The sequence below is a fragment of the Mixophyes fleayi genome, chromosome 11 (assembly GCF_038048845.1).
Source record: "Mixophyes fleayi isolate aMixFle1 chromosome 11, aMixFle1.hap1, whole genome shotgun sequence".
Taxonomy (NCBI): domain Eukaryota; kingdom Metazoa; phylum Chordata; class Amphibia; order Anura; family Limnodynastidae; genus Mixophyes; species Mixophyes fleayi.
In genome coordinates this window covers 6,392,313-6,406,860 of record NC_134412.1, presented here as the reverse complement: position 1 = coordinate 6,406,860, position 14,548 = coordinate 6,392,313, and the positions used below count along the sequence as shown (strand labels likewise).

General features: G+C 39.8%; 1 protein-coding gene across 1 annotated transcript in view; it reads left to right on the top strand.

Annotated features, from left to right (window-relative positions):
- Window positions 1-3,194: 3,194 nt before the first annotated feature.
- Window positions 3,195-14,548, top strand: part of LOC142107573 (IgGFc-binding protein-like) — a 34,118-nt gene continuing 22,764 nt past the window's right edge. Inside the window, exons 1-5 of the mRNA XM_075191073.1 lie at window positions 3,195-3,244; window positions 4,712-5,046; window positions 7,823-8,705; window positions 11,051-11,391; window positions 13,027-13,594. Coding sequence (XP_075047174.1) covers window positions 4,759-5,046; window positions 7,823-8,705; window positions 11,051-11,391; window positions 13,027-13,594 — 2,080 coding nt within the window. The 5' untranslated portion in view covers window positions 3,195-3,244; window positions 4,712-4,758. The remainder of the gene's footprint in view (window positions 3,245-4,711; window positions 5,047-7,822; window positions 8,706-11,050; window positions 11,392-13,026; window positions 13,595-14,548) is intronic.

The window sequence follows — 14,548 nt, the reverse complement described above, 5'->3', positions numbered from 1 at the left end:
TACACCCCAGCACTAAATATATAAGTCTAGTATTGGGTGTATCGTGCCACTTTCCCGATCTGCTGAACCCTAGGTGAGTCAGGTGTACAGCACCTCACAGGTGAGTTTAGCAATGGATTTAATTTTAACATAGAAAACTCCACTTAGTTTTGGATTTTGAGGTTTTATTTTTTAATTTAAACATGCAATTATTAAAAAAAAAAAATTTTCTTGCGTAAGATTTCCATACTGCGCATAGGCACCAAAAATGCATACGCATATGTCCATATGTCCACTTTTGCGTATCACAGACTTATGGCCCCCCTATGGCAACGGAGGTGGCATGCGGCAGGCAGAAACGTCACGTTCATGGAATTGCGACACAATGGATACACCTTTCAGGAGACTTATCTCTGGCGGGTACTAGTGAGTGCTACAAGACGACATAACGATGATGGCTATCAGCATCACTATCTAGCTGCTTCTAATTGGCTGATTGCATATTGACCGCTCCAACTGGAAGCACTTAAAATATTAACGTAATTACATTTGAGTTTTTTTTTAATTTAATTACATTTTTATTGAAAACGTGACTTTCGCATTTATTTTTTTATTTTATTATAAATGTCCAGACACTATTGTGTCTCTTGTGCATATGACACTTAATTATATTAGTATAATTTCTTCAAATAGGTTAATGTTACCTTAGCATTTATTACTCAGGCAATATATCTGTGCTATCTCTGCGTTTTCCTTATGCTATTTAAACGCTATAACGCAAATGGCGCAAATGCTTCTGTTTAAACGGGATGCATTTTGGGATAAATATGCTTTTTTTTAACGTGTGTCTTCGCCCTACATGCATTCTTAGCACATAAAGGCTTAATTCTAATTGAGCTCCAGTGTGTGGAATTAAGAAGAACATCTTTCATCTCCTAGAAAGCAAATAAAGAATGTGTTTTTTGGATCCAATGGAGGAATATAGTTATTTTATTAATTTAGCAGTCATTTTAATTAATGAAATGTATTTTGTTTGATAGACATTTGCCTTCTCACGGGAACTGTTTTTTTTGCTATACTAATCCTTCTGGATAATCAACTTCAGCAAGCTTTGAGATTCTTCAGATTTCAGTAATTCGAAGCCTTTGCATAAGTGAGCAAATTGGAGTGAGCAAATTGGTCAATTTTGACATCTCAATAACCTGTCCTTCCCTGGTTACTATTTGTGTACTCTACGCGACAGTGAAGCACTGACAGTGTAGTTAACTATGACACTATTGCATTGACCGTTTGCAAAATAATTCATATTTTTTTAAATTAAGATCAACAGGGGTGGATAAGGAAGAGTTAGGACTTGGTTCAGAGTTGGATTTACGTCGTTTGTGCAGAGTAAACTGTGCATTGGGTTTAATGACACTATGACAGGGAAAGCAGTAGCATGGAATTCCCCTGTCAAAGTGTCACTTCCAGAATGGGCAGAATTCCTTAGGGAAATCGGGAGAGAAAAAAAAAAAGTGGATTCACTCCTAGAAGAAACAGCCCCGTGCTTAAGCACAAATAAATCATCATACCTCACTCATACAGGTGCATTTACGCTTATATGCGATTCATCTTATAGATTTCGGTACTCTTTTTAAAAAAAAGCATAAATTACGACCATTTTGCTGCCAAATTGCATCAGGCTCTAAGTGTTTTATTGATTTAAAACTAAAAATATATATTTTTTAGAGCTAAAGGGACAGAATACAGTGAAGCTTAGTACTTCCGAAAAATCTGCTGGGCTTTTGAAACAGCACAAGAAAAACAAACATAAGAAGACATCTGTCTAATCCCCTTATCATCCGCCTCTCTCTCTATCACTCTCTGTAAATCTCTCTTCATTACTTCATCTCACTTTCTTTCTCTCTCTCTCTATCACATTCTTTCTCTCTTCTACTTTCTTTCTCTCCCTCTCTCTCTGTCTCTCTCTGTCTCTTTCTCTCCTTCCTCTCTCTCTCTCTCTCTTTCTCTCTCTTTCACTCACCCTCTCTCTCTACTCTACGTCCCCCTTGCTCCCTCTTCCTCTCTCTTATTCTCTCTCTCTTTCTCTCACTTTCACTCGCTTTCTCTTCTCTTCTTCCCCCTCTCTCTCCCTCTTTCTCTCTATTTCCCACTCTCCCTCTACCCCTTTCTCTCTCTCCCTCTCTCTCTATCTCTCCCACTCTCTATCTACCCCCTTTCTCTCTCTGTCTTCCTCTCTCTCTCTCTCTCTCCCCTCTTTCTCTCTCTCTCTCTTCCTCTCTCTCCGTCTTACTATCTGTCTATCTCTCTTACTCTCTCTCACTCTCTCTCTCTCTCCTCTTCTTCCCCCTCTCTCTCTCTCCCTCTTTCTCCCTCTCTCTCCCTCTTCTCTCTATCTCACTCTCTCTCTCTCTCTCTCTCTCCCACTCTCTCACTCCCTGTCTTCCTCTCTCCCCCTTTCTCTCTCTCTCTCTCTCCCCCTTTATTTCTCCCCATCTTCCTCTTTCTCCCCTTTTTCTCTCTCTCTACCACTCTCTCTTCCTCTTCCTCAGACTATGAATCTCCCAAAACAAATAGGTTTAAATTTTGGATTAAGAGTGGCTAAGGACAACATTTCTGGTTGGGAGGACAAAAATTGCTATGAGACATATATCGATCTGTACATTTTCCTCCGCTGATATTAAATCTGACGTGTGTGCAAAAAAAAAAAAAAACTCCCCTCACAAAATGCACCCTATAAATCTCACACGATCCTGTAGATTTTACATATATTTGTGAATGTCCGTCATCTCCTTTTAATAAATCTGCTTGTATTTACTTCTTCAAATTACTTTTACCGAGTGCAAAACCAATTACGGAATTTGCATAGTTTTTGAAATCATAATTTGTACTTAAAAGATGCTTGTGTGATATATCTCTTACTACAGGTCTAAATGATTGAGCTTCATGAAAAACTCTGTTCTTTACAACTAGTTATTTATAAGGCTTGTTTTACTTAGTTATAAGCCCTCTTTGCCCTGGTCACCTGTTCTCGGTTATAATTACACTGTGTTTCTATTTTTTGTACTGCCTTGTATGCCGTTCCTGTTTACCCTTGCTCTATATACGGCACTGCGGAGCCTTTGTGGCGCCATGTAAATAAAAGATAATAATAATAAAGGCTATTCAATAAGAGATAACGGACTAATGATTTTTTTTCTCCTCTTTCTAGCAATGGGGTGTTCTCAGACTCTACCCTGCCTCTTTCTGCTATGCCTGGCATACAGTGAGTATATCTGAGGGTCATTAACAAACATGCAAAACAAGATTTTATCTTATAGGATGGGTTTATTTAAATGAGCCTGCAGGGGTGGATATTTGGGGAGGGATTCTCTGTTCTCTGTTTTCCAGGTAAGTGCACACTTTTCTTCCTGCAAAAGAACTTAAATTTTGTATGTGGTCAAAGGCAAAGGTCAAAACCAGTCCTTGTCCTATACTTTCGACTTTGACCGTTTATGGGGGGCAGTTCCATGGACTGGAAAGGGGGTCTGCATCTTGAAATTCACTGGGCCTACATGTAAACACATTTGTCTCAAATACATAAGTAGTGTAGCTCTGGAAATATTGTGGTACGTAATTGTATGCTATTGTGGAAAGTGTAGCACATTGTATGAATATATCCCCAACCTTGAAGAATGAATGAAACTAAGAGGGCTAAATTGATTGAACATATTGAAATGTTCTGCTGAATTTTATCAATATTCTTCTTTTAATCCATTGACCAAATGTTTAGTGGTGTTTCCATGCTACATGGAGGGGTTTAATAAACTACCACATAGTCCAAAATCCCCTCACCTTCGTGAGTAATTTAAGCCACAAGTAAGGTTAAATGAGCAGTATTTTAGAAGAAAAACTAAAACCTCTCAAAAAGACGTGTGAGGAGACTAAGACATTAAGGGATATAGTTACTAAGTGGTGGTTGAGAGGAATAGCCAATTCTCGCTCATTTTCGCATAATTTTTTTTATGTCAAAGCGCAGAGAATCGTCGGTTGGTCGGAACCACACCCTAGTAAATATACCCCTAAGAGTAGGAAAGGAAGAGGAGAGAGAAGAAGAGAGACTGAGAGCATCCTCCATATACCATATAATGCATTAATGTAAATGCAAATAATAAAATGCTAAAACATGTATTTCATGTCTAAAAGTAGAAATATTAAAATTCAAAGAGCATTACATTTGACAGCTAAAAATCCAGTAGACCAATGTATTAGTAACTGATTCCAGTATATGTTATGTAACATTTGAAATATTTGAGGATTCTACATGAAAGATTTATTACACAATTGTACGCTTTAATTCTTTATGCTTTCATGGGTGTTTTGCTTTTCTTCACACTTTGTTTGTTTAATAGGCGCTGTTAGAAGCCATATTTAACCATCTTTAAGATTTTTATGATATCTTAAAGACCATTGTACTTTACTTACATTAATTCACTCGACCTTGACGTGTTTGGTGGAGTAAGTAGACAATTTGTCATACTTTCAAAGACGTTCCTGACATGTCGTTTAAATTCAAGAGCAGATACAATCTTTTTACCTTAGTGATTTCTCAAATCAATGCGAAGTACATAATACAATGTGGGTAAAAATAGCAGATCTAATTTTAACCGTGTAAAGAAATAAAGAGAGAGTTGATTTGAAAGCTTTCCCTATCATTTTATTTATTTTGACCTTATTCTCTGCTTTTAAACAGCCCTCTGCTCAGCTGGGGTCCCAGGAACGGAGTTTATAACAGCTTTCATGGAGAACTACAATAATAACATAGCTGGCTCTGCGCTCAAACTGTCCATCACCGCCATGTCTGACTCCACCACTGTCGCCATCAAGATCAACAAGCATTCATTCCGAAAGGAGTTGAAATTAGATAAACTCGAAGAAACTACTGTTGTACTTCCGCAAGGAATAGCAGTAAGAGATTCTGAACGTTCACCGTTTTCTGTGATTGTGACCTCCGATAACCCAGTATCAGTTGTTTCCATAAACTCGAAGGAACAAAGTTCGGAGAGTGCGTCTCTATACCCAGTGTCGGTAAGTATCACATCTAATAAAGTCTAAAGCTGGGTACACAATACAGGTTTTTCTCCTGTGGTACCGACCACACGATAAACGACTGTTAGGTCCAATATTGCATTAGTGTGTACGTTCCCACAATCCTTTTTCATCCTACCAAAGCACATTGTATCGCTTGTGTTGAATCTATAAATTTCCTAATAACCACGGTCAACGATGGAACAATGTCTGGCATAGAAGTGTGTACACTCTCCCGACCAGCAGCGTAGACAGATATCTGTAGAGCGTACAGAGCCACAATGTTTTCAGCAGAGGGTTATGTCAGGTGAAGATGACAGATGTGAAGGTAAATCATGTAGGTGTGTACACATGAATCTACATGCTCATCGGGACTTTCAGTCGTTGGTAAAATCATTACATCTATCTCATCGCGAGAAATTTTCTGTCGTGTCTACCCAGCTTAATTTAAGATTTTTTTTCTTTTTAAATTATCTTCTCAATGGTGTGCTATTAGTGGGAGATGAATCAATCTATTTTTTTACTGTTTCCTATTTCAGATCTTTATATACAGATTTAAGATCTTTATTATTCAGTTGTTTATGAACATTTGAATGAATCATCCTCCACAAAAATACTTGTACCATATACATGTATATTAAACTAGATTTCTGTACCAGAATATGTCTCTCCTCTCCCATGTTGAATTAAATTTTGTTTATTTGGTTTGGGTTGAAACGATAAGCACTAATGTTTGACACATGAGATCTAAGAACTAGGCGCATCACTCCATATGATTTGACTACAGTATTTATTTAAATAATTGCCCCCCTTTCCGGTTGAGGTGGTTTGAGCAAACAACCTTCATGAACCAACCATGGTTAATGAAGGTTGGAATCACTTCATATGGTGTCTCATGAGCCAAGATGATATATTATAGTTAATTAGTCTGCAATTACTATTCTATTTTGTTTAGAACTTCAGATGAAAAAAAGGAAACACTTCATATTTCGAGAACAATAATATATTATGTAAACGTTTTTCCCCCACTGACAGAATGTTGTTGACCCCATGTCTAAGCCATTCATTATACCTATGGAGAGCCATTATTTAAAGCAAACTCTGAGATCAGGAACTGATTGCAAACGGTACCTCTTGTCGCACCACACCCACATAGAGGATTGTTTGACATAAGTTAGATAATGTATTGTCGCCATGCTATTTAGACAGATACATTATTATTCTCAAATAGAAGCCATCCGTACCTGAGATCCAGGCCACAACATTTTAAATGGAAAAACAGACATGAGCCAATCTACTGTGATCAAACTCATTTGGCATACAGTCCCATTGTTTGACTTTTCATTGAATAAACAAACTACATTTTGTTTTGCTATTAAGTGTGAAAATGAGTCATAATGGGTAATAAAAACCAAGATATTTACTTTTACAGCTCTTGATGTTTTTAAATCCAGTCCTACCCTATAACACTGCTCCTTACCCAACAGGAAGCGTTACGTTGAGAACATCTGTTTTTGGGCAAACATATGTTAGATTTTTGTTCATGAAAAAGTAAAAGTCACAAATAATGTGGTAACCTTAAAATAAAACTGTAAATCAGATCTAAACAGCAAACATTTAAACTCTTGCAGTTAGATGATGAAACAAAAATAGTAGTAGAGAAAGATAAAAGAGAAATCTGATGTTAAAGCACCCTGTATAATTTCTATCATTCATCATATAATAACCTGGAGCCCTGCGAAATTTAGCTCCTGAAATGGATTCAAGATATCAATGTACCCATCATACCTACAGCAAAACCTTTCTGATACAGCAAATAAGTCAGTGGAAGGGAAATGGCTTTATTTAGCGTAAAGTTTCAAGAAAGTTTATTTAGTAATGTACATTTTTATCGTTTTAATCAAATACCAAATTCAAAACAATAAGAACCAGTACTTATACATAGACTTTGTAAAAAAAAGTCTAGAACTGTATTCATTATTCTAAGATTGCAATATGTGGTCTGAGCTTCAATATAGATAGAAAGCTAGTTGTAAAGTCAAAAGGCATCTCTTAAAAATAATAACTACAGTATAGGATGTGATAAAAGGTCTATTTTTGTTAGGTATTTAACTAGCCCTGGGTTGGGAGAATAGAAAATGTAGATTTTCTGATAGATAGGTAGGTGGTACACTTTCAAATAAACAGTGTAATTTACCACACACATATAATCTTCAGCCATCACTGAAGTGCATCTAAACACAGTCCAGAAAGACATTTTGTAGGCTGAAATATACATAATATATATGTAAAGTCACCCCTATCAATTTTTATCCACTTGCATTACTAAGACACTCTCTGGTAGATTCACTAAACTATTCTAAAAAGGAAGTTTAGGTATTGCCCATAGAAACCAGATTTTATCGATCATTTATCTAGTATAGTCTAGAAAATGATAGCTAGAATCTAAATGGTTGCTGCGGGCAACACCTCCATTTTATTTATTTTTTAGAAGGTTTATTAAATCTTTCCCTTATGATAATCTGTTTATATATTGACTTATACCATGTGTGTGTCCAGTTTGGCCCAAACATTGTGTATCCAGGACTTGTCTACCTTTGAACCCCACTTGTGTGTCCAAAGCGTATAGGACCATGTGGCTGAATTATCAAGCCAAGGTGCAGGATAGGCTTGTATGTGGTCATCTTTATCGACAATGGTTTTATATAAAATACCAAACTTAAATGGCAATTTTTTTGTATCTGTGTTCTCACTCTATTTTACATATATTTTTTAGGAATTGGGAATGGAGTATTATATTTTTACTCCACCTGATGGATCCTTCAAGGAGTTTGCTATAAATACAAAAGAGCCTACATCAGTAACTATCTACCCTACTGGAACATTGACCTATCAGAGCAAGAATTATGGCAAAGGGAGCAAGTTCACTTTTAGTCTTGAAGCCTATGAAGTGATACAATTCCAGAGCAATGATGATCTGAGTGGCTCCAGGGTCGTGTCGACCAAACCAGTGGCGGTTCTGAGTGGCCACACGTGCTCCTTGAAGTTCGCCAAGTGTAATCATGTGTATGAGCAACTGCAGCCTGTTTTTATTTGGGGAACTACATACTTTATACCAACGGTTTCGTTCCAGAACAAGTACGACCTAGTATACGTAACAGCTGCCACCCAAAACACACAAGTGACTTATCAAGATGGGTCATTGACTAAGAGCACAAAACTTAACGCGGGAGATGTTTTAGAAATTGAGCTTAAAGCAAATTATCCCCTCTTTATCGATTCAAATGAAGGGATTCAAGTGATGTTTTACGGTACTGGGGGTAACAAAGGTGCCATAGATTATGACACAACTCTTATGACTGTCTCAGATGTCACATCTTTCTGCACGTCATTCAAAACGGTTGGTCCAGACGACTTCAGCAATGAAGTCATTGTGGTGGCAGAAACAGCTGCTTTGGGGGACATAACCGTGGATAAAGCCCCATTGCAGGGCATCAGCTGGAAGATCATTTCAGGAACTAAGTATTCTTGGGGGGAGTTGCCACTGACATCAAACTTAAAACCCTATATATTTGAAAGTAAAAAAAGCCCCTTTAGTCTCACCGTAAGGGGGATCTCTAAAGCAAGTTCTTATGCGGAATCAGCTGTCTGTATTGCTGGTAAGTACTCTTGGGTCATCTTTAGCAAGTAGAACAGGTCTGTGACTGTATGTGGGTTGACTTGGATATGTGTAGCTAAGAGATGCTTTGTGTGCACACTGTAGATCAAGTAAAAGAAATACAGATGCTCAGAAATGAATTATACAATTTTTTAAACACATTAAATTATATTTATATTATCAGCTGCAAGAAATGTGAGTCTTTTTGTTATGAACCCGTAAGGTGACAATCCCAAAGTGTGAGGAAGGTACCAGGTTCTAAAACATAGGATGAAAAGTTATAATTTGCTAGCCCTCCCTTATATATATATATGACAGGCATGTCAAACTCAAAACCCCAATTGGGCCAAATAATCAAAGTCTAAAATTGTGTGGGCCACTAAAAAATAAATCATATGCAATTTTGAAAAGTGTATTATTAAGAAACAACAAGTTTAATGTTTTCTTCCCGATGCTTGACACTGTGCCCTCCATGTTGCTTTTACTCCCCTTTACTTGTCTCCCCTGTTTCACATTGCGCCCTTCATGCTGCTTTGCTCCCCTTCATCTGTCTCCCCTGTTTCACACTGCGCCCTTCATGCTGATTTGCTCCCCTTCATCTGTCTCCCCTGTTTCACACTGCGCCCTTCATGCTGATTTGCTCCCCTTCATCTGTCTCCCCTGTTTCACATTGCACCCTTCATGCTGCTTTGCTCCCCTTCATCTGTCTCCCCTGTTTCACACTGCGCCCTTCATGCTGATTTGCTCCCCTTCATCTGTCTCCCCTGTTTCACACTGCGCCCTTCATGCTGCTTTGCTCCCCTTCATCTGTCTCCCCTGTTTCACACTGCGCCCTTCATGCTGATTTGCTCCCCTTCATCTGTCTCCCCTGTTTCACATTGCACCCTTCATGCTGCTTTGCTCCCCTTCATCTGTCTCCCCTGTTTCACATTGCGCCCTTCATGCTGCTTTGCTCCCCTTCATCTGTCTCCCCTGTTTCACACTGCGCCCTTCATGCTGATTTGCTCCCCTTCATCTGTCTCCCCTGTTTCACACTGCGCCCTTCATGCTGCTTTGCTCCCCTTCATCTGTCTCCCCTGTTTCACACTGCGCCCTTCATGCTGATTTGCTCCCCTTCATCTGTCTCCCCTGTTTCACATTGCACCCTTCATGCTGCTTTGCTCCCCTTCATCTGTCTCCCCTGTTTCACACTGCACCCTTCATGTTGCTTTGCTCCCCTTCATCTGTCTCCCCTGTTTGACATTGCGCCCTTCATGCTGATCTGCTCCCCTTCATCTGTCTCCCCTGTTTGACATTGCGCCCTTCATGCTGCTTTGCTCCCCTTCATCTGTCTCCCCTGTTTCACACTGCGCCCTTCATGCTGATTTGCTCCCCTTCATCTGTCTCCCCTGTTTCACATTGCACCCTTCATGCTGCTTTGCTCCCCTTCATCTGTCTCCCCTGTTTCACACTGCGCCCTTCATGCTGATTTGCTCCCCTTCATCTGTCTCCCCTGTTTCACATTGCACCCTTCATGCTGCTTTGCTCCCCTTCATCTGTCTCCCCTGTTTCACATTGCGCCCTTCATGCTGCTTTGCTCCCCTTCATCTGTCTCCCCTGTTTCACATTGCACCCTTCATGCTGCTTTGCTCCCCTTCATCTGTCTCCCCTGTTTCACATTGCACCCTTCATGCTGCTTTGCTCCCCTTCATCTGTCTCCCCTGTTTCACACTGCGCCCTTCATGCTGATTTGCTCCCCTTCATCTGTCTCCCCTGTTTCACATTGCGCCCTTCATGCTGCTTTGCTCCCCTTCATCTGTCTCCCCTGTTTCACATTGCGCCCTTCATGCTGCTATTGCTTACCTTCACTTACCTTTCTATTGCCTTCTTTCTTCTCCTCTGTTTTCTTTTCTTCTTTGTTTTCTTTTCTTCTTCTGACATCACGTCCAATATTCAGTGCGAAGGGAGAAGGGGAGAAGAGCGCCGCATAAGATAAGTATTTTCTTTTTCTGGACACTGGCTGGGCAGAAAAAAATATATATTTGGCTCGCATGCTGCCCGTGGGCCGCGAGTTTGACTAGTCTGATATATGAGATAGATAGATAGATAGATAGATAGATATATAGATAGATAGATAGATAGATAGATAGATAGGTAGATATATAGATAGTTAGATAGATAGATAGATAGATAGATAGGAGATAGATATGAGATAGATAGATAGATAGATAGATAGATAGATAGATAGATAGATAGATTTGGTGTTCCAATCATCATAGCCATCCTTTATTTAATATCCTTGCAATTTGTACTGTTGCCATGAAAAAAAGCATTTGCATCTTTGTTATATTTCTGTCAATTATGTAGGATCTTCTCGACCCTCGTGTAGCCTCGTCAACTGCAAGAAGAAGGAAGTCTGTAAAATTGATCATGGCAAAGCCATATGTCAAGCAAACTCAGAGGCCATGTGCTGGGCATGGGGGGATCCTCATTACCACACTTTTGATGGCAAGAATTATGACTTCCAAGGGACCTGCTCATATACCATGGCGAAGACCTGCAGCCCCGATCTTGACCTTCCATTCTTTAATGTTGAGACTGTGAATGAAAACAGAGGTACATCTCTTGTGTCGTACCTTAAGTCAGTCAACATCCAGGTCTATGGGTATAATATCACTGGCGTCAGGTCTGAAATTGGTGTAGTGAGGGTAAGTGTCCTGAGACATAAACCATTCTTTAATAACTGTCTTTATTTCTGAATTTCTGAATAATATTCCTGATACTCAACAGCTGCTGTTGCAGTATATTTACTGTACTCAAAAAGTGTCTAAATAGTAACCAACATCAGACATCTCCATGGTGGCTCAGTGGTTAGCACTTATGACTCACAGCACTGGGTTCATGAGTTCAGTTCCCGACCATGCCCTTATCTGTGTGGAGTTTGTATGTTCTCCTCGTGTTTGTGTGGGTTTCCTCCGGGTGCTCCGGTTTCCTTCAACACTCCAAAAACATACTGGTGGGTTAATTGGCTGCTATCAAATTGACCCTAGTCTCTCTCTATGTGTGTGTTAGAAAATTTAGACTGTAAGCTCCAATGGGGGCAGGGACCGATGTGAATGAGTTCTATGTACAGCGCTGCGCAATTAGTGGCGCTATATAAATAAATGGTGATGATGATGAATACACACACAGGACCTGATTTAGAGCTATGAGCAGAACATAAAAAGGGGAAAAATGCTCATGGGCAAACTATGTTGCATTGTAAGAGGTTTATAAGCAATTATTTATTTGTTTGTATGCAGGGACAATGATGGCTGTTCTTGCATGTAGCACACAAATACTGGACAGCTTTATTTTTGCACTGCAATTTAGAGTTCAGTTAGTACACCTCCCCTTCCAATTCCAAATCTATCAGCACATTTTAAATTTGCCCCCCCTCCCGCCACCACAGACGTTTTGCCAATGTACAAATTTGAGTCCCAACTTGTTTACATGTATAGGGGAAAGGGTTAGTGAAATAAAAAGATAATCATTTATCACTTGGCAGGGGTCCGTTTTGCTACAAACGTGTTATATTTTAAATAGATTAAGTGGATGAAGAGGGCATAAGAAGGTTTTAATTAGTTTTATTTAGCTTCTGCTGCTGCTCTCTTCAACAGCTGATTCCTTCAGGGCTCCATCATCTTGGTATCGGGACCCAAGGTATTACCATACAGGAGCGTGTTTCTTTATGTTCTTGTGCTCATAGCATCCTGTGATGCCTTCAGACTCTTATTGGAAATTCCCTATGCCTGTACACGTTGATGTGCCCTGGGAAATCCCTGAAATCATTTTCAGGGAACCTGCTCCACATACCTGAGATACTATTTAATACTCCAGGGGGTAAATGTATCAAGCTGAGAGTTTTCCGGCAGGTTGGAAAAACCAATCAGATTCTAGCTGTCATTTATTTAGTACATTCTACAAAATGATCGCTGAACCTGATTGGTTGCTATAGGCAACATCTTCACTTTTCAAACCCGCCGGAAAACTCTCAGCTTGATACATTTACCCCCAGGTGTTTTTTTTATAATTGGTGGGGTATTTAGACTGTAAGCTTCAAAGGGGCAGGGACTAATGTGAGTGAGTTCTCTGTACAGCGCTGCGGAATTAGTGGTGCTATATAAATAAATGATGATGATGATGGGGTTGCAGTCTTAGCTTATTGGTTTTGTTCATCTTGACAGCATTTTGGTCTAAGTGACTATTACATTACTGCAGCTCAACTTTCCGGAAATAAAAAGTTGCAACAACCATATCGATTTTATCCCCCATATAAAATGTATTTTCTATTATTATATTAGGTGAATAATCAAAAGGCTCAGCTTCCGGTCCAACTGTTAAATGGGAATCTGACAATATCCCAAAGTGGGACTTCTTTCATTCTACTGACAGATTTTAAACTCAAAGTTCTGTACGACTGGGACATCCTCCTGAAAATCACTATTTCCAGCAGCTACTACAACAGTGTTTGTGGTCTCTGCGGCAATTATAATGACAAACCACAAGATGACCTCAATAATGGAAACGTGGCTCTAAGTGCTATAGACTACGGTAAACTTTGGAAAGTAAAAGACAACAGTGATGCATCTTGCTGGGACGATTGCAATGGAGCGTGCGTGAGTTGCACCGTTAAACAAAAGATACTGTATGGAAATAGTGAAAATTGTGGCATCCTCACCAGCAGTACTGGACCTTTTAAAGTGTGTCATGAAAAGATTACCCCTGATATATATAAGGACAACTGTGCCTATGACCTGTGTCTCAATGATGGCTTCAAACAGATCTTGTGTCAGGCATTGAAAGCTTACAGTGATGCGTGCGCTAGAGAGGGTATACAAGTTGGCGATTGGAGGAATGCAACAGAATGTCGTAAGTAAAATAAAAATGTCTTCTCTGTGATAGTGTCACCTTGAGGGTCTCCAGAAGCGGAGAAGGTGATTTGGGTCTTCCAAACCTGGGATCTTGGGTGACTGGGGAACAAGGAAAATATAGGCATATTAAGAGCCAATAAGGAAGCATTCATCATTTTAGCAACCTATTATTATTAATATTATTATTTATTTATAAGGTGCCACGGATTCCGTAGCGCCGGTTACAGAAGCAAGTAGATGAGGTAATACATGTATGTAGCGCAGATGAGTATGAGTACTGCTATGGAGACTCACACAGAGTTCAGCAAAAGACGTGACAGGATGTACAAAGGACAGTAGACAGACGTGGCGCAATTGGTACAGAGGACCCTGCCCGCGAGGGCTTACATTCTAAAGGGAGGGGTGTTGAGAGACAGTAGGACCAACTGTTAGAAAAATGGAGATGGCAGACGAGGTAGAGGAGGTGATGGATAGAATGGTTAGGAGATGGTAGGATAGAAGAGCTTGAAAAGGTGAGTTTTGAGTGAGCTTTTGAAGGACTGAAGGTTGGGGTAGAGTCGAGTGAGACGGGGTAGGATGCTCCAAAGATTAGGGGCAGCATGACTGAAGTCTTGGAGGTGAGCATGGGAGGAGGTAATGAGAGGACAATTTAGGTGGCGGTCAGAGGCGGAGCTGAGTGGCTGGGTAGGTATGTAAATCGAGACAAGGTCAGAGATGTAAGGGAGAGAAGTGTTGGTAAGGGCTTGAACTGAATTCTGAAATGGATAGGGAGCCAATGAAGGGATTTATGCAGAGGAGAAGCGGGAAAGGTGGGAGAGGATACATATTGACCTAAACATATTAATCATTGTTTGCATTGGCTCCAATTCATTTGTTCCCTTTTAATTGTTTTCTTGTCCTCTCCCCATCTTCACCAATAGACCTTTCTCTCTCCTCTGACACTTCCACTTTG